Below are 21,381 nucleotides of genomic sequence, written 5' to 3'. Positions count from 1 at the left end.
GCTTGTTATTTTTGCAAGGTACAATCAGCTCATACATTTGATAATGAATAACAAATTATGTGCTCTTTGTCTCAGTGAAATGTATTCATGGTTGTTTATTTTTATGAAAGTAATATATTTTCTGTACATAAAGTAGCTTAGATTAAAATATGCTTGTTTGTGGGTGGCAATTGATACCCCTAAAGTGAAACTAATAGACTTTAATTCCATTAAGTGAATGTTATAGTAAAAGTTTATTGAATATACACTGAGTGGCCAGATTATTATGATCTCTGAATGCATAATAATAATCTGGCCAGGGGGAGGGGACATGGGCGGTTGGCCGGCCTGCCTGCTGGTCAAACTCCTGGTCGAGGGGACAATTTGCATATTAGCCTTTTATTATATAGGATATACACTGAGTGGCCAGATTATTATGCATTCAGAGATCATAATAATCTGGCCACTCAGTGTATATGTGCAGTTCTAAAGAAGTAATGAATTCTAGGATTCATGTTATTATAGCAGCTTCTTATAATCACTGAGAACTGGTAGAATTAGTACTGGCCAAGGTCATAACACTGTAAGGGGCCCAAGCCATTACTACAGTCCAGGGCATCATGTTCATTCTCTTTCCTTTTCAGATGCCATAGCTTTTTAAAAAATATTTTATTTTAAACTTATCAGAAATATGAAATTGATAAATATGTGGATGTATACATCATCCTCTCTCTCAATTGTGCAAAACAATGAAAACTAAGTAAAGGAAAATTACCAGTTTCCTAAGTAAACAATGATTACCATATTGTTTTTGAAAACTTACCATTTTCCATGTTATTAAATGAAATGAATTAAAGAAATGTAAAACTTTTTATGTATTTTGAAAAAGTGATAGGGCCCTAGAAAATCATACTCACAGGGTTAATTTGAAAAATAAACAACAGTATCTTATAAGAATCTGATGTAATTCTTGTCTACCCAAGCAAGTATATATTTCCTCATCTCCAGTTTTGTGGGAGTGGATAATTTCTCCCAACATTGCCTCATAGTTAAAACAGCAGGTGAGGGAAAATGAATTCAAAGCTAACCATCACTATCTAGTTGGAACGTCCAACCTTGGACAAATAACCTAACCATTGTAAGCTCCGTTTTCTTTTATGGCAGTGGGAATAGTTACGGTGCCAACTTCATAAAATAGTTGTGATTATTAAATGAGAAATAGATAATAAAATTTTATTAGCGTTCTGCCCATTAAAACTCATTATTTTCTTTCTGTGTCTATTAATATGAGCTGATCAAATGGTTAGGTAGAAAAGTTACCTTAGAAACTGCTAAAAATAAATACAAACACAGTATGACATTTACCAAAATCTTATTCATATTTATAAAAGAGGTTTATTATCATAAGAGAAGAAATCCTAAATAGAGGACTTTTGAAAAGGGTTAGAAGAAAATCAGCCAACTTCTAGCTATTAACATTCAAAATTCAAATCATTTGAGTCACTATATTTGGGCAACCCTTAACTACAATGCACAAGCTATCAAAATGAAAGAGAAAGCTAATTGCAATGGAATCTTACATTTTTCTTATCTGGCACTGTGATTAAACACTTCTGAAACTTTAAGAATACAGAAACATCAAAAAGAGTGCCTATCTAAGCTCTTTGTAGGCATTTTTACATTAATAATCACAACCTCTCATTGAAACATTTTTTTTTTCCCTTTTATAGAGGATACTTAAAAACTGAAGCTTTGAGCCGAAACCGGTTTGGCTCAGTGGATAGAGCATCGGCTTGGGGACTGAAGGGTCCCAGGTTCGATTCCGGGCAAGGGCATGTACCTTGGTTGCAGGCACATCCCCAGTGGGGGGTGTGCAGGAGGCAGCTGGTCGATGTTTCTAGCTCTCTATCCCTCTCCCTTCCTCTCTGTAAAAAATCAATAAAATATATTAAAAAAAAAAAAACTGAAGCTTTGAGAAGTTGAAGGATTTAAAGCCTAGAAATATTAGCCTGGATCCTGGGATTTAAATTTGAGGAGGGCGTGACTTCAAAGTATTTGTTATTGATCATAGGATTGGCTAAGGTAGCAGACACACAACAAACTGAAAAAATGTAGAGCATCAGAAACAAGGAATAAAGCACTCTGGATGCAATGCACATGCTCAGTAGACTGATTTCCCAGGTCGGATTCCAGTGAAAGGGAATCTCTGGCAAGGTGGACCAGGAAGAAAAAGAACACTGATGGAGGCAGTAACAATATAGAGCAGGAGTCATAGAAACTGTAAGAAGTATCTGTTCTGAGAGCAGAAGGGAAGAAAGCCAGGAGCCCTACAAATGGAAATGTAGTCCATAGAAGAAAAGGCAGCTAGATTGTCTCTAGTAATTTTTTTTTTAAATCCTCACTCAAGGATATTTTTCCATTGGAATGAGAGAGTGGAAGAGAGAGGGAAAGACAGAAATAGCAATGTGAGAGAAACGCATCGATCGGGTGCCTCCTGACCAGGGCTCAGGCCAAGAGGAGCCTGCAACTGAGGTACATGCCCTTGACCAGAATCAAACCCGCAACCCTTTGGTCCTCAGGCTGACACTCTATCCACTGAGTCAAACTGGCTAGGGCTGTAGTAATTTTTAATCATATATTAACTTTATATCAACTCTGCGTGCCAGAAAGGAGATTTTAGAGAAGAGAGAGATAAGCATGACCTATGTTCTAGTATCACAAAAATTATGACCTTCATTTAGTACCATAACCCTTTAGTCACCCCAGAAACCTGTTTGCAAAATAAATAATTTGCTGATGATACAATCTTTGTTGTAATGGTCATGCACTATCATTAAATAGATAATGCTTCTGATTCTCTTTACAATTTAGGTATTCCTCCCAATAGGAGGCCATGTTTCCCTTTATATTTTGCAGATTTCCTAGTTAAGTATTTTATATCACTCATGTTGATGAAACATGCAAGAAAAAATCTGTTTTGATTCATTGCAATTTTAAACATAAGAAAAATCATAAAACAATCAATAGCAAACTAGCACTTTGAAAATGTTAAATCCAGGCAATTAAATATTTGCATTTACACATAACTAAACCATCAGTTTATGCTATTCATTTTGAAAACCAAATGTAATTATTTTGCCTTGGAGTAGGTGTCGTCTTAATCTATCCAATAGAAAATAGAACCCATGCTTTGGACTTCTGTCATTTATTAAGGCTTTATCGTAACCAAATGAGATAGTTTACTATGGAAAAAAAAGGAAATATTTCACTCAAAGGAAAAATAAACTTGAATTTATCACCTAATTAATCCATAATTGCTATATTTGCAATGCTATTAGGTTGGAATGGTAGCTCATAGTACAAAGGCACAAAACAATACAGTAGCTATAAATATTTAGTCAAGTTTTTTTTGTAGTCATTTTTTAACATATATTTTATTGATTTTTTTACAGAGAGGAAGGGAGAGAGTTAGAAACATCGTTGAGAGAGAAACATCAATCAGCTGCCTCCTGCACACCCCCTACTGGGGATGTGCCCGCAACCAAGGTACATGCCCTTGACCGGAATCGAACCTGGGACCCTTGAGTCCACAGGCCGACGCTCTATCCACTGAGCAAAACCGGCTAGGGCTCAAGTTTTGCTAATGACATCTTAAGTTACCTTTGCCCTATACCACACCCACTCACACAGTAGTGGGAATGGAATCATTTAAACATATTGGACATGACTGATAACCAATTATTAAAATGAAAATTTTAGAGTAGATATGGATTATCAAACTTATATGGATAACATTTAATATTCAAATAGTCACAATATGTAATGGTGTGAGGAGGTATGATCATCATTCCAGATTTTAATTATCAAGTTTAGAATGTTACCATTAAACTATTTTTTATTGTATGCCATATAAAATTACTTCAAAAGGAATTTAAACTGAAAAAAATGTTATTAGATCAATAATCTGAGAAAATAAAACCTACCATAAAAAGGTCTTTTCTCTAATTCTCTAAGGCAGATATTTTAAAAGAAGAAAAGAAATCAAAGCATTTTTTGAAGTTTCACCAAAAATAAATGAAAGAGTCTTGGGATTTGAAGGACAAGGATGGAGAACATTCATGCAACTTCGCAACAAGAAAAATACAATAGTCCTTTCAGAGTTTAAAATAACAAAGCTTCCACCAAGAGTAAAATTTTATAGAGATAGCCTTACTTCAAAAGTTAAAACGGTTTTGCTGTGTCATCAGAAGAGTTATACTTTTTTTTTTTTTTTTTTTTTGAGATGGCTACAGTATCTCTCACAAGTGAGAGGTTTTCTGAATGAGTCTATCGTTGAACCAAGTGGAGGGCAAGGAGAGCCATCTGGCTGCAGTTTATCTTCCCTCCTAATGGAGAACTTACTCCTTAATGTACAGGGAAATGATTCTGATGCTCCTGGCAGAGAGAGAAACAAACTCTAGAATTTACTCTGCCAATAGGACTTTCAGCAGATGTTACTTCATTTGTTAAGTTGACAGCTTGTTTGCTTACACCACCTCATGCAGCTGATGTTTTCACAGAGAATTTCGGGAGTTTGCGAACAGCTCCATCTGTGTGGAGTGTGACCCCCAGTGTGAGAAGATGGAAGATGGCATCCTCACGTGCCATGGACCGGTAAGCCTGAGGACATCTGTGCTTGCGTTGCCTTATTGAGTTTCATGTATGAGTGTTTGTGTCATTGCTGTATTGCTTATCCATTCATTCTATAGGTATTTATAGGATGTAAGGGGGGGATCATGTTTGATATTTCACCCTCAAGAGACTTTTAAGTTTGGTAATGGCGGTAAAATATGTAAAAATTCAATTTCTTAAATATTTAAGTACCAGATTATGTATTCAAAAAGGAGATATGGATTTGACCCTGAAGATTGCACAGTGTTGAAAAGAAAACAGAGATGAACAAGTAATTAACTTGAAACAAAATAATTGATAAACTAAAATATGTATAAATTAGAGGCCCGGTGCACGAATTTGTGCACCAGTGGGGTCCCTCAGCCTGGCCTGCGGGATTGGGCTGAAACTGGCTCTCTGACATCCCTGAGAGGTCCTGGATTGCGAGAGGGCACAGGCCAGGTCAAGGGACCCCACCAATGCACAATCGGGGCTGGGGAGAGACAAAGGTGGTTGGACTGCTGGGGAGGGACCACGGGAGGGCTCCAGGGTGTGTCTGGCCCATCTCACTCAGTCCCAATTGGCCAGACCCCACAGCAAGCTAACCTACTGGTTGGAGTGTCTGCCCCCTGGTGGTCAGTGTACATTATAGCAACTGGTCAACTGGTCTACTGTCTGGCCCCTGATTGTCAGTGCACATCATAGTGAGTGGTTGAGTGGCCTTAGCATATCAATAGCATATTATGCTTTGATTGGTTGAACAGCTAACCAGTCGACTGGACACTTAGCATATTAGGCTTTTATTATATAGGATTGTTATAGGAACATAGTTGAGGGAGGAACTAAATCTGTCTTTGGGATGGAAAGTAGGCCATCAAAGCAGGCCATAGAGAAGTGATGTTTGAGCTATGCTTTGAATAAGAATCTGGAATGTAAAAATATGCAAATATATGAAAATGTGAAAGTTGGTGTTGTTTTGAGGTAAACTATAACATTCTGTGTTTAATTATTTAACTATTATGTCATTGTTAACATAATAGTTATGAAGGTCCATTGAAAGAAGGAGGAAGGCAAATACAAACTAAAGTCTTAAGCAGTGTGATAAGTACTATGGCAAAGAGGAAAATTGAGCTATGGAAATTTTAGGAGAAGGTGCAGTAGAGGGTGTGGGATCAGGAAGTTCTTTATGGATAAGTTGACATTTATAGAGTTTGAAGTTAGCCTTACAGAGAAAATGATCATTACTTTTCAGTCTTCCCTTTGAGTCCCATCATTCAGGCTTTTTCTTAATAATGAAATTGGTATGTGTTTGTCATTCCAAAGTGTCATATTCATCCTTTTTAAAAAATTTCCAGTTCATTTGTGTATTGAGTCATCTCTCAGTAGATGACTTAGGAACCAACATTTGGGTGTAGCCAAGGCCTCAACATTTCTTGGTAATAATTTATTTTAAAATTAAATTTTAATTTTTCTGCCACAGTGCTCATTCAGCACTTAATTAACTTAGAAAAAAAATCATTGAGCCCTCCAAACTTCCACTATGCCCCAGTGAGCCGTACTGGAACGTCATCTGAAGAAGGATGTGGAAAATTTGGAAAATCAGATCTCTGAGAAAAAGAAGTGGTGTGATTTGGCCTGAAGAACCAGTCTAAAAGACAGTTTAATATGTAATGATCTCCATGTATGCAAAGGGCATATGCAGCCATTTTCTTTTGCCACTAAGGATAGTAATGGAAAATACAATTTACCCACAGCATGAGAAATAGAGATTTTGTAAAGAATGTCATGAAACAACATAGGGAAATAAAGTTTCATAATGGGTTATTAAAGAGATATTGATATAAGACTTCTTTTAAAACTAACATATTTAGAGACCTTCTTGACCATAAGTCATAGAATAATAAAATCTCTTTTAGAGAGATTGACACTTTGGAAATGTATATTTAGTGTAATCAAGAATTTGCCATCTCCTCTGACCATGTCAGACTGCTAGAGAAATCCATGCTCTTTATATTCCTCATGCTGGCTCCTGTGGCATAAATTATTCTAGTAAATAATTAGTTTATGAGTTTCTTTTAAATCATTCTTTTATTACATGGTGTTCCTGCATCACAGAAGCAGGAAAAGAGAAGGTTGAAGAGTTTAGCATTGGCAGTTCTATAAATGCCTGCTATTTAATTTCATTGTCCAAAGCAAGATATACCTCACCTCTGGTGAGAAGAGAATTTCAAGATTCCATGTAATTGGAAGTGGAAGAGAATTGGTTACTGGTGAAAAGCAGTTTTGTCTCTTACAATTGCTGCTTGGGAAAAACATTGTCACTGAGAAAAAAAATGCATTGTTTCCATCAGGATGTGGTCTATCTTATAGTTGTCTGTCTAATTTATTGAGTCCAAGGATAGCTTAAAATCAGAGATAAGGAAGAATATTGCCTTCACCTATGTTTTCTATTATTGAATTTATTAGTTCATTCACTGAACCTAGGTTCTTAAAAGCTTTGGGAATATAATGATAAAAGAATAAGCATTAGACACACATATATCTCTTTATTATTGAAACGAGGTGGAGAAACAGTACATTTCATTTCTTTTGAGATTTGCCATGACATTTTTTAGTTATTTCAGCTTAGGATATCAGGTTTTGTATAATGATAACCCAATGAAATAGTTGAGATACTTGAAAAAAAATAAGCAAACAAAAACAATTTATCTTATTATAGTGTACTTAAATTTAAATGTGAATTTAATTTTAGCTTCATAATTTTTATATCTTCTGATTTACCTGGACATTATTTTGCATTACAATTTTATAGAAAAATGTCTAGTTGCCACTTGTAGCTGCCTAATTTACTCATAGTAAGTTATATTCTTGTGTTCTGCAAGCAGACATCAGCATGTCTCTTGTCTTGTACAATAAGTCATGCCACTGAGCATACTTGCACAGTAAATGATTTTGTATAATAGAAGGCATTACGTGCCTAAGTACCCATGAGCAGGTGTTAAAATTGGAAGCATGTGAAGTATTTTTTTCTGGAAGGAAATAAGAAGTTTCCAATAGCAAACTCTTCAGGTTGAATAGGGATTAGGTGTCATAGGATAATTTATTTTTTTCAAAGCTCTAAGTCTCACATCAAAATAGAGATATAAACAGGTGTTTGATTGAACCTCAGCAGTCATGATTTCCTGAAAAGTCTTCCAGATCAGTTTTGACTTCTTGGCACTACTATTCTTCATCAGCAGCCTCTCTCTTTAAATTTTAAAGCTTCATATTTCTTGATTTCTGGATTCCTATGTTACCAGTTTTCAAAGCCTAACTGCTTTTGGGTTAACATTTACATGAAATAACTCTCGTGAATGGACTGATTCCCACACTCCCTTACATAACACATAGCTCTGTATAAAGTCTGCTTGCTCTTGGCTCCCAAATTCACACTGTCAGTAATTATAAACCTAATAAAATGATTATTGTATATTATAAACATAAATGTGTAACATTAGTTTTATTTAAATTTATCATGCTCATATTTATATTAATTTCACTCTTAGATAAGTTTCTCCATTAATTTTTTATATGTATTTATTTTATTATTATGAAGCTTTGGATATTTGACCATAAGAGTACTAGAGGCCCAGTGCATGAAGTTCATGCACTGGGGGGCGGGGGATCCTTCAGCCCAGCCTGTGCCCTCTCGCAGTACGGGAGCCCTTGGGAGATGTCTAGTGGGGAGCAGGCCTAAGCCAGCAGTCGGATGTCCGTAGCGCTGCTGCAGAGGCAGAAGAGGCTCCTGCCACCTCCGCTGCACTTGCCAGCCATATGAGAGCGCATTGACCACCAGGGGGCAGCTCCTGCGTTGAACGTCTGCCTCCTGGTGGTCAGTGTGTGTCATAGCAACCGGTCATTCTGCTGTTTAGTCAATTTGCATATTAGCCTTTTATTATATAGGATGTCTTTCTGTGGCTCTTAGTACTGTTGTGTGATTTAGTAAAATCCCTAAAAATCATTATGATATGGTTTTTAGCATTATCACAGACTGGTTTAACTTGGAAATAGTTAAACTGGTTTAACTATTATTGACTTACACTGCCTAATTTCTGATAATTCAGCCATATTGATTTTTAATATTTAGTGTTCAAATTGTCACTGGACAACCAAAGGAGAGTTAACATCTTACTTTTATATGAAATTCAGTGTTGTGTAATTCCTACCATTTTCTTTTCCAAATTAACTATTTAGTGAGAAATCTCTCATATTTCTGGGGGAAAAGTGTTGTTATCAAATGTGGTTGATCTTTAATATCACTATTAATAAATTACAGAAATAAAATACTGGTGTTCTGGAAAGTCCTTGGAAAATATTGCTGATCAAAAAGCTACAAGAGCTACATCCCCATTTTTATTACTGAAAATGTTCCCCAATTTCATAGAGGCGTATTGACAACCCACTCAAGTCTCGGTATCTAAGCCAACCAAATACATTTCAGGGTAAATGGCATCTATGTTTCTTTGTTTAATTTACTTTGTTTTTCACATTTCAGGGACCTGACAACTGTACAAAGTGCTCCCATTTTAAGGATGGCCCAAACTGTGTGGAAAAATGTCCAGATGGCTTACAGGGGGCAAACAGTTTCATTTTCAAGTATGCTGATCAGGATCGGGAATGCCACCCATGCCACCCAAACTGCACGCAAGGGTAAGCATCGGCTGACAGGGACTCCGGCTTGTGTGCATTGCTAATCCCAAGGTCCACGCCCATGCCTGCATCCCTGACACAGGCTACAAAATGTACAGTGTTCTCATACAAAATTCTATTCATCTTTATATTTAACATGTGGACTTTAAGAAAAGTCCTTTCTAAGAGAATGGTTTAAGGAAGCAAATGTATACCCTTTGAAATATTTCCATTTAACCAGAACTGTTTTATTGCCGTCTTTCTGAAGCTGGTGTCAGGTATACTTGGTATGGAGTGTGAAAATTCTTTCAAACTTACGGGAGATTGAAGTTATCAGAAAAGACAGGATAGTAATCATACTTTTAAGATGTGTGCTTAGTAAAACTTTAGCAGAGGTTTTCTGTTTCTGAGTCTTTGTTGTTACAACCAGTTTAAAGTAAGGTTAGCTCTCTTTGGAAATACTGCCTTGGATTACTCCATCAACAAAATATAAGCAAAAGTGGTAGTGGCAGAAAAGAGGGGACCCTAGTAATGTGTGTTTTAATAGAATTATGGGTGCTTTTTTAAAAAAATAATTTTGTTACAGGTTAACCTATAACTGAGAAATCATTTTTTGTTTGATGTAGGACAGTTCAAAGATGGACACACATTTTTCTGTTTTTCAAAATGATGTCATAAAATAAATAAAAAGTAGATTTATCTTCGATACTGATAACAGTTTAATAACAAAGACATTTTACAGAAAGAAGAAAAGTACTGCACTATAGTGGAAATTACGTCAGTTACCTAACAAATCCCAACAGCTATTGTTTTTTCAACAAATCTATGCTAGAAGGGATTTTCTTTTCTTTTTCTTTCCTCCAGAATGTGGATAATTTTAGAATCGAGGGCAGTTTCACATGCTCTCTCTCCTTTCTGTCCATAAAACCTCATCTCCCTTGTGAGTGCCCATACCCACGTCCACACACATGTACAAACGCATCCACTTGTTGAGAATCATCTTGGTTACTTTATTTCTGGCAGGAAAGCGTGAGATTCTGTAAAGAGATTTTTCTGCCAAATTAAGGGCTAGCTGTTGGGGGATATTGGAGAAGTGAAGCAAGCAACCTTATCTTCTGCCAAGAGGGCATCAATGTGCAGATGCTGCTACAGTTTCCTGCAGGTCAAGCAGTCAGTTTAAGTCGCCCTGTGGAATGGCAGGCCCTCAAAGGTAAAGCCATGTTGTGCCATTCAGATTCAGCGAGGGAGAGCTAATGCCACTCACTGGTTTAGATATAAGCACACAGGTTGAGGGCACTGAAGTAGTCACACCGATACTGTACTTCCGGGAAACTAGAAGGAATAAACAGCTCGCCTTGTGAGTTTTGGGCACGCTTGGGTTAAGAGTATTTCACGAAGAAACTACCGGTACCGCTGGAGCAGAAGCACCAGCAACTGAAAGCGAACACTTTGCCGCTGAAATCATCATCCACAAGAGGGTTTTATTGTTTTGCGGCTAAAATTAAACCAGTAAATTATTTAATATAATGTTGACGTCAACAGCTGTTGCCATTCAAAAGGAGGCCTTTTGCTGTTTCTGCGAATCTAATTACAAGGAAGCCATTAGGGAAATGAAAGTGAGATCACAGAGCCCCAGTCTGCGTGTGTCACTGGTGTGTCTTGCCCTCAGCCCTTTTAAATCGTGATTATACGATAAAAAGAAAACGTTTATCATGGGGGGAAGTAGAAGGAGAGACAATGAAGATATCAATTTACGACAACAACAACAGGTGGATGTCAGCCAAAAGGGAGGAGTAGGCAGGTGTAATAGGGAACACACCTGACCAGATCATTGGGGACCGCCCAGTAAATAGAAACATGTTTTTACATTCACTGCTACAGAATGGAGGGGAGACAGAATTTGAAGAGTATACTCCCTGGCATCTTCCAAGGTACATGGATTCAGTAATGAGCGACGGAAGGATTTCTGATTCTGCTTTTATTTAGTTTAGGGCCCTTTTGGGTGTTTTCCTAATAGCCTCCATACGGTCCGGGTTCACGCACTTCATGCAAGTTCTGTGGCCCCAGCCACCCAACAGAATTTAGATTTGTCCGTGTTTCCTGCATCCCCTCCGCACAGCACTGCTGGGAAGCACTGTGCTCTGAGATCTGTCCTGAAGCAGTGGAGTGCTCTGCGCAGCCCGGATAGATCGCCAGGGCAGGGTGGCATGATGGGATGAGTGACTATTCTTATTTCAAAACACATGTAATTACTACCCTGTTAGGAGGTGTGAGCTCACCAGGCCAGCTCCACTTTAGAAAACAGCTTTTCTTTTATCTGCCGATATTATGTCAGCTGGATCATTCAAGAACGAAGTAAATGGACGTCGTCTTTCAAATCACTTATTTTTTTTAAGAAGGAAACTTCTGACTTTGAATACTGTTTAATGATTTTCTGAAAATGAAATTATCTGTTTAATACCTTGAAAGCACATTTACTACTCTAAAAGTGCATTAGATAAATTGGCTCTAATAAGTTCTTTAGATACTTTTTGAAAAGTGGGTTATCCATTTAGCACCTGTCAGGAGATTCTCACTAATATTCCCAGAGAAAAGAAAATAATAATGTTGTCTCTTTTTGTTTTGACTAAAGGACTGTAGTTTAGCAGTCTTTTCTCATTAAACACCTGCTGGGCATCAGAAATAGTGAGTGATAGCCAACTTCAGAAATAGGCAAGACAGCTCTGGACCACTAGGAAGTCACTGCGCAGTGAATTTTTATTCTCAACAGTTTAAATCTGTCTTTTAGAGACCCTTGCCCACATTTTGAAATGATGAGCAAGAATTTAAATGTTAGGGACGATTTTCATATTTGAAATCAGCCAGACAGAAATCTTTAAAGATGACTTGTAAGTTTACTATGTAATTAAATGACCATAAGGACAGGGATTATAGTTTACTCACTAGTGCCACTAGTCCAGGATAAATGTCAATTTAATTTGGTTTTTAGACATGGACTGGGATATTTATTTTTCATAAGGGCATTTTTTAAAAACTTTATTAAATGTCTGTTAATATCAGAAGCATGATTTTATAATATTAAATTGCTTCTATGTCTTACTCTTTATTGTCTATTCTTTTTTATATTTTTAAATTTATTTAGTGAAATAATTTCTCTTGATAGAGAGGAAGAAAGACGGGCTGTTGTGGAATTATTGTCTACACTATTTTAATTTTAATTTTTAAATATTCCTCCATTTTCATTTAAGAATTTGGAGATTTTGTGAAAATATATATAAACTGAAGTTTTAAAAAAATCTCAACTATGTTACTGACAAATATTAAACAGCTTAATATTTGCAATTCCAGATATTTTGTAATGTTACACTGATATATCATAATTTCTCTTTCTGATATTTCCATAAATGTTCTACGTTAGAACACTAATTTTGTTGAAAGTCGTATTATTCCATATCCTTATTCAGCCTCTTACTTGAGATTTTTGACTCTTCAAAAGCTTTTTTCATTATTATGTGATCTTGCTGAATCAATATAAATTGTATGGGCTAAATAATTGTTTATATAAAGTACAGAGTTGAAATAGAATATACATCTTTAAATACACATTGACTTGTATTGAGAAAGGATAGTACCACTTCAGTCATACCCTCATTCTTCTTTGTCTTCCATTGTTTCTTGTACCCTCAGCTTATAAATATGTTTAAATCTCAAATATCCTACACAAGTCTCTCAACAAATTTTCTTTAGCACATGTCCTGTCCCCTCTTTCTCTCTCTTTCCTTTTACCTTGCCTCTATCCTCAATTAGCTTCTCAATTCACAACAACCTAAATTCTAGTGAACTCAACAATGACAACTGAAATACTCTCAGTAGTTCTTATTTTACTAGACCTCTCCTTGCATTTGACACTGATGATCACCCTTTTTCCTGAAGTTCACTTCTGATTGGGCTTCAAGGATGCTATAATTAATTCATTATACTTTATTATTTTCCCCCATGCTTCTGACATGAGCTCATCGCATGTCATTGACTCACTAGTTACTAGAGTTCCTTGGGTTTCAGTCTCAATCTATACTTTTTTCACTTTATAGGTTCTTCTTTGGCCATCTCACTCACTTACATGATTTCAATTTTCTCCTGTGTGCTATTTCAAAATTGGTTATTACACTGTGCCGTCTGCCTTTACCCCCACCCTCCAGCGGCAGATTCATTTTCTAGCTGCTCAGGAACATTTCCTGCTGGATTATAGAAGAGCCACACTAAGCTCTTACACAAAACTGAAATTAGCAACTTCTTCTGCCCCAACACGCCCAAGAAAGCGTGACCCTCTTCTTGCATTCTCTCACTAACGGTAGCACTAGTCTCAAAATTAGAATATAAGTCATTCTTAACTCTTTATTCCCCTCTCATCATCAAATCAGCCATTAACTTCTCTTTTCCCCCCCACCCCATACCTTCTGAGATTTTTTTTTTAATCTGTCCCTTTGCCTCTATCCTAGGTACCATTTTCCTAGTGTAGTCCATCATCTTTTGAATAGACTAAAAGAGTCTCTGTAACAAACATGTCTTCCTGGCTCCCAACTGACCAGTCTCCACAAAGAGATCTATGTATAACACAAGCCAGCCATTTCGCTACTTCTTGGAAACCCTCTGGTGGTTTTTTATTATGTTTCAAATTCTGGTTCCTGTCTCATGCTCTAGGTTCTACTTTTCCCTGTCCCTATTGCCTCATCTGTCTCCTTCATTAAATTGTGAGCTCATTAAAAATAGGCAAATGTCTAACTCGTCTTTTCTTTTTTCACCTCCAGGTCCTAAAATGGTAGGAATGCTGAGTAGGCATGCTACACAAATTTTGTTTTGTTTTTAATGAGTGAATGATTTTTCATTATTCACACTTTCTCCTCAAGTTTAATTTCACTTGGAAATATTTTCCAAAGATTATTATAAAGATGCAGATTACAGCCCTAGCTGGTTTGGCTCAGTGGATAGAACACTGGCCTGTGGATCAAAGGGTCCTGGGTTCGATTCCAGTCAAGGACACCTACCTCTGTTGCAGGCTCCTCCCAGGCCTGGGCCCTGGCCAGGGCACATGCAGGAGACAACCAATCAATGTGTTTCTCTCACATTTATATTTTTCTCTGCCTTTCCCTCTCTCTCCCACTCTCTCTAAAAAATTCGATGAAAAATATCCTCGGATGAGGATTAAAAAAAAAAGACATAGATTACAAACTAACCATAGTTTTCAAATTTTCACTTGGAAGTAAGTAGGCTATTAGTTTCTCAAAATGGCAATAGTGTATATTTAAAAATAACATTTTGAAGAAAATATAATAGGAACCTAGAAAAAATAAGTTCTTCAGAATTGAATAAAAAGAAACCATAATAAGACAATTTGGAAACTTTTAAAGCAGTTAATTTTCCATTTTCAGAAAAAGTTTAATTACAGATTATGGTATCAATTAAAAACTATGTGCTCTAGTTATTTATTTGCATATTAAAAAAACTTTTTATAGTGTATTTCCCATATGTTAAAAAATGTCTGACCTCTCAAAAACAATCCTCAAAACAAAAACAAACCAATTCCAATTTTTACCTAGTCTGAATGTTATAGCTTAGTTTTGAAACAGGAACATAGTGACATAATTATTTTTGGGCATAGTGATAATGGTTCAACAATGTTTAGTTGTTTAAAAACATAATGGATAGTCTGGCCTTATGCATGATACATTTTTATTCATTATATAGTGATTTTAACATAACTTCTTTTTATGTTTAAGAAATTTTAGTTTGGAAAAAGTCATTTTCATTACCACTGAATTAAACAGTTCTATAAATTATAGCTGCATGAGGAATCTTGATGCACTGGAGCTATATGTCTTCGATGTGGAAAAACAGAAAGAAAAGCAATTCAAGTACATTGGAAGTTGGAAAAAGACTATTTCTAGAATACATCAAAATGAAATTATAGGGACTCTACATCTGAATTTTGTGTAATTTATATTATTTCACTTACTAGTAAATGTTAATCTCAGTGGACTTTTAGTTACCTGAATCTAAACGTATCCGTTTCCTTGGAGAGGATTAATTTATTTGTTATTGTTTACGTTAAATATTTTGGCAGTTTAAAACCAGTTTTTGTTTGCCTGTTATGGCACTGCTCTTTTAAAAAAGAGTGTCAAGATAAACTGCAGTATGGTGAAACCAGTTAATTTGCTTTTTAAATGAATTCATGTTTAAAGATAAGTATGTTATAAAGACAGTCACAGCCAAGGAATGGAATAATGTGATTATGTAAAGTATCCATGAGACTAGCATTAAAGAATGTTAACTCACTTTCTGCCAAAATCAATCTTTAATGGGTATTAAGCATCAAGTTATTATATTATATTCAATAGTATATGTTTCCTTTTTTATTGATTTTGTGTTTACTTAAATTGAAGAGCTTTTAAAAGAAACCGTATGCATAAAACCAATTATAGCCATGGAAATATCAAGTTATTCATCAAGACATATAATCATGAATGATGCAAATGAATAGAAAGTATTAGAAATGAGCAATATGTGTTTGGAAACTACCCACAAAATACAGCAAAATGTCCTTTTCTGTGAATATATTTCTGTGCATTCCACTTGGGTGGTATTTGCAATTTATTCCTGTGTATCCATGCAGCAATAATCTCCTCATTGCCTTTAAATTTATGGTGTTCCAAAATTGTCTAATAACTATAATTAAGAATTTCACACAATTGGTATTTATCTTATTGATTTTTTTAAATGACTAATTTTTTCCTTGTATTTTTAAAATTTGGATCTTCTGCAGGTGCATAGGCTCAAGTATTGAAGACTGCATCGGCCTGATGGATAGGTACTTGGTGTGCTTACTTCCCATGTTCTTCCTGGAGGCTCCATGTGTGAGCACTGGTGCATGTGTGTGCATGTCACTGTGAATGGAGAATGATGTTTTCTGTTCTGTAATTGCCTGCAGGTGTAGCGGTCCCACTAGTCATGACTGCATTTACTACCCTTGGACGGGCCATTCCACTTTACCACAACATGCTAGGTAACATCTACCATGTTTCCATTTTGTCACTCAAATTATCCCAATTATCATGGATGAAAAGTACTAACCAGTTGGGTAAAATTTATAATATGTTAAATTAGGGAATTAGGAAGACATATTACACTTGACTTTTCAAGCCACATTTCTTACCTCTTCTCACTTCATTGATTATGACTTCAAATCCAAATTAGTAATATAATTATTCTAAATTTTATACAATTAAACAAAATTAACTAATTTTGAATTAAGCTAGCACTTTTATAAAATAATTCATTCTTAATTCTGTAGATTATTTAAAAAAGAAATATTTTAAGGGAGGAATTTGCAAAAGTTGATATATTTTTATAAGTTGTTTGCTATTTGATTCAGTTTCTGATTTTATATTATTTTGAACTGGTTGGTATATGCTCTAGGTATCAGAATTACCATAGATTAAAGGCAATAAAGAAAATATTTTGTGAAGGTAAAAGTACAAGTTGGAATTTAAAAACGAAATGTGTCACTCACGCACATACAAAAACCTAAGTATGAATGTAGTTGCTTAATTCAGAATCACCCCAAACTGGAAATTACTCACATGTTCTTCAGTTATGGTATATCCATACATTGTAAGTATACTCAGCAATAGAAAGGATGTAACTGCTGACATACACCAAACATGGATGGATCTCAGAAACATTACTCTAAGTGAAAGAAGCTATACTTAAAGGAATGCATACTGTATGATTCTATTTATATGGCATTCTGAAAAAGGCAAATTGTAGGACAGAAAATCGGCCGGTGTTACCAAAGGCCGGGGCAAGGAGGCATAAGGTTGACTACAAAAGGGCATGAGGAAATCTAGGGGGATAATGAAACTGTTCCGCATCGTGATAGTAGTGATGGTTGCACGAATATATGTGCTTGTCAAAAGAAGTCATAATCCAGTACATTAAAAAGGATGAATTTTACTGTATATAAATGATAACTTGATAAATTTGACATTTAAAACTCATATACAGGAAAATAGTAATTTTACAACATTATGTAGAAATATTGTTCGCTTTCTTTATGAAGCATTTATTGTATTTTTTGGAAGAGAAAAAGTAGTGCTAAATTATAATTAGCAAAATGAGAGTTTTGGATGACTTAATGATTTTTAATGCAAACCATTGTGTTGAAATATAGCATATGTAGTGTAAAAGTACATCAAGATAAGTGTAAATCTCAGTGAATTTCTTCAAATGCAACATTGGTGTAACTGTCAGGCAGATCAAGACGAAACACAATAGTATCAGAACCAGAAACCCTTTTGTGCCCCATTGCAAGGGTAACTGCTGTCCTGAACATTAGCACTGTAGGTCAGTTTCCCTGTTTCTGTACTTTCTATAACTTATATAAATTGAATCATTGCTTGTACCCTTTACATCTGGCTTCTTTTTCTACATATTATATTTATGAGATTCACTTATGTCATTACATTTAGTCATAGTGTTTAGATTTATATGATATTTACCTTAAAGTATTTTTAAAGCAATCATATAAGTGATATGTCAGTAGTGTTATTTTTTAATGAAATAAATAGACAATTAAGTTCTAAAAAGAATGTATATGGTAGACTTTGGCGATTTATACAATAGTGGCACTTTGGCACTTGGGCACAATCAAGACTAGTTTGTAACACTTGTTTAGAGCAAGGCCAAAATTATGAAGAAACAAAAGTCAACACACATGAGAGAGAGAAAGGGAGAAGGAGGGAGAGGGACAGGGAGAGAGAGAGAGAGAGAGAGAGAGAGAGAGAGAGAGAGAGCCTTCCACCCCCAGGTCCAAATTAAAGTTTTATAAGTCAAGGTTTGTTTTAGATTGGAATGGACCTATATTCATGAAATAATTTTTCCACCTAGAGTCTTTGAGTCTCTTTACTATAACTTTAAAGGGTGATTTCTTATTTGTTTTAATTATTTTTTAAGTCATGATTTCAACCATCTAGTGAGAGGCAGTGTAGTATGGTGATTGAGTGTGCTGTCTTTGGGATCAGACTTTCGGAGGTCAAAGCCAGGCTCTACCATTTTTTAGATGTATGACCTTGGGTAAGTTCCTTAATTTATCTGAGCCTCACTTTCTTCATATATAAATTAGTAATATTAATATAGTTCATAAATTAGTTGTGAAGACTGAATGAGTCCATAGAACAGTGCCTGGCTCAGATAAATCACTCAATATGTGTTATTTATTATTTCTCTATAGATCAAGGATTTTTAATGTTGGGGATGGGGAAAACACCTCCCAGGGAGAGGAGGGAAGTCACTCAAAATAACCCAGGTAGCTTTCCTATGTACCTCCACTGCTCTGATGGTCCTTTGAAGGACGGGAAGTGATTTCTTTCTCACTGACATGAGAGCTACAGGTACCAATGGCAGTAGGTCACAGGCAGAGGCATCAACAGAGACTGAGAAGTTTAAAACCATAGTGATTGATCACTCGTGGCTTTCAATGCCATATGAGGTTGTATATCTCAAAATCATAGTGTATTGTCAACATACAAAACATAAAAACTTTAGAGAATATTTATAAAAGTGTATTTGGGTTTATTTATGCCAAACTGGTGACATGTCAGGAAGCAAAACCTCAAAAGCTCTGGAGAATGACAGTTTTACAGTGCCTTTATTTTCTTTATTGATTATCGTATTATATATGTGTCCTTATCCCCACCAATTCCCCTCCCAACCACTCCCCCTCTCATGCCCTCTTATACATCTGGATTTAAGGAGGGAACATAAGGAAGATTACATGAAGATGGGAGAAAGCAAGTTACAGGATAGTTAACAAGATTGTTTGTTCCCCTAAGGGTGGTTAAGCCTCCCAGGGGTCTGAAAGAGAGGTTTACTCTGGCATTTCAGTGGTGGGTTACCCTACATGCACAAGCACAATGGACAGGGCTTGCTTAAGGCTAAGATAAAACTTGTATAGGCTTGGGGCACGACCACCCAGGACCTGCCCCATTAAGAATTTATGATCAGATCAACCTGTGAGGTTACTTTTGGTCAGAGTTATTACAGAGCCACATTTTTGTTCAAAATATCTTATTATTGACTTAGTATTTCCAACATTCAAACAAAAGGGGTTTGGTAATTTTTAATCCTATTACCTGCCTGGATTCCCAAGCCATTCCCTATAGTCTCAGATTAATGCACTTAATTCAGATTAGCTTTGACAAAAATTGATAATGGAGGCCAGCAACAGAGACTAGATAGTACAGTTCATCTATCATTCCTGTGAAAAATTACAGGATAAAGAGCAGATAAAGAGAAGAGGTTCTTGAACATGAAATCCTGGGTCCCAGTATTGGCTCTGCCATGTTTGGTATCTGTAAAATTAGATGATAATGGTAATTTTTAAAATTGGGAATTGTTAAACCTAGTAAGATTGGTGTGAAGATTACTTGAGATGATGCACAGGATCCATTAGCTAGTATATGGACCCTCATGATAGTTAAGTCTCCTATTGAAATACTGAAAAAATAAATCTTTTTGAAAATTTTATGAGGTTGTGTTCTATTAATTTATATATATACTAGAGGCCCGGTGCACAACAGTCGTGCACTGGTGTGTGGGGGGGGAGACTGGTGGGAGGAGTGTCCTTGAGCCCGGCCTGTACCCTCTCACAGTCCAGGACCCCTCAGGGGATGTCCCCTTGTTGGCAGGCAGATATCCCTCTTCCAGTCTGGGGCTCTCGCAGTCTGGGACCCCTTGCTTTTTACCGCCCGCCTGCAGTGGAGGCAGGAGATGCTCCCGCCACCGCCGCTAAACTCGCCAGCCATGAGCCTGGCTTCTGGCTGAGACATGCTTCCCCTGTGGGAGCACACTGATATATTTGGGGGGGGCCTCCTGCATTGAGCGTCTGCCCCCTGGTGGTCAGTGCGCATCATAGCGACCGATCGTTCCACTGTTCAGTTGATTTGCATATTAGGGTTTATTATATAGGATATCAGTACGGCATTAATTCAATAGTTTAGTAGCTACAGAATTGATATGTTAAATTTCTCGGATTTTAAGCATTTCAATTTTGTATGAGACTTTAAATATAATGATTTCAAAGAATTCATAATAGGGGGCCAACTGTTCCTTTTAGAAAACTCTGGATATATTTAATTAATACCTGTCTTAAAATGTAATACCTGGTTTAGACTTAAATTTAAAGTAATGTGACTCTGTTCTTTGATTCCATTGACTTGTCAGCATTGACTTGTCAGAGGCTATTTATAAGGCAGTTTGGAATTTATAGGAAAGATTTGGATTGTGCACTTTGGAAGAGTGTTTATGACCGCGGGGAATTTTGGCGCAGGTTGAATGAAAAGTGAAAGTAACAACCATTGCCTTTTCAGTTCTTTAATATTGCAGTAAATGTTTACTGCTCTGAAATGGGGTAGATATACATTTAATTGAAAGCAGGGGACTAATCAAGTAATGTTTCAGGTAATTTACCTTTTTATAAATTCCATGATGGTTTTTTAAAAAGCTTTTGTCTTAATTAATTAAAGTGGATCTTACATATAGGGAGGACAAAAAGCATGATAGAAAATAATAGCTTTAAGTTTCATAAACAATGTTGTGACTGGGAGATTATCCAAATGCCTGGTTGTCTTCTTAGTCAAATAAAAATTTTAGTCACAGGAAATTTCCTTGAGCATGTCATTGTGGCTGTTTTGAAATACTGAGTTCATACTCCCTCCTGCCCCTCTATGCTGGATGCTGTTTCTTAAACCAGCAGGAAAAAAAAGATTGAAGATTTAAATGAAAACAGGTGAAATGTTTCCAATCTTGATTGACTTTCATTTTCTAAGCAGTGTTATTCTTTTCCAAGCTTGCAATTTGTGAATTGGTTTTCCACACTCCATTTACTTTCCAGGCTGCTGCTGGAATTTCTTCCGGAAAGATTGGATAGTATAGAATAGAATGTGGTTGTTTCTTTGCATGTAGCCTCCTAGAATATACTACTTGCAGTGAAAATAATACTTGATATTTTAGGACTTCTCCATGCTTTCC

At 36.1% G+C, this 21,381-nt stretch overlaps 1 protein-coding gene across 3 annotated transcripts in view; it reads left to right on the top strand.

Moving 5' to 3' along the window:
* The window catches only part of ERBB4 (erb-b2 receptor tyrosine kinase 4), a 932,247-nt gene that overhangs the window by 696,102 nt on the left and 214,764 nt on the right, over window positions 1-21,381 (top strand). For all 3 annotated transcript variants that reach the window (XM_079783180.1, XM_079783179.1, XM_079783181.1), the window contains exons 14-16: window positions 4,539-4,632; window positions 9,164-9,318; window positions 16,283-16,357. In XM_079783180.1, coding sequence (XP_079639306.1) covers window positions 4,539-4,632; window positions 9,164-9,318; window positions 16,283-16,357 — 324 coding nt within the window. The remainder of the gene's footprint in view (window positions 1-4,538; window positions 4,633-9,163; window positions 9,319-16,282; window positions 16,358-21,381) is intronic.

The sequence above is a fragment of the Cnephaeus nilssonii genome, assembly GCF_951640355.1.
Source record: "Cnephaeus nilssonii genome assembly, chromosome: 10".
Classification (NCBI taxonomy): Eukaryota; Metazoa; Chordata; class Mammalia; order Chiroptera; family Vespertilionidae; genus Cnephaeus; species Cnephaeus nilssonii.
The sequence above is the reverse complement of the archived record's forward strand: the minus strand, read 5'-3'. Positions and strand labels throughout refer to the sequence as shown.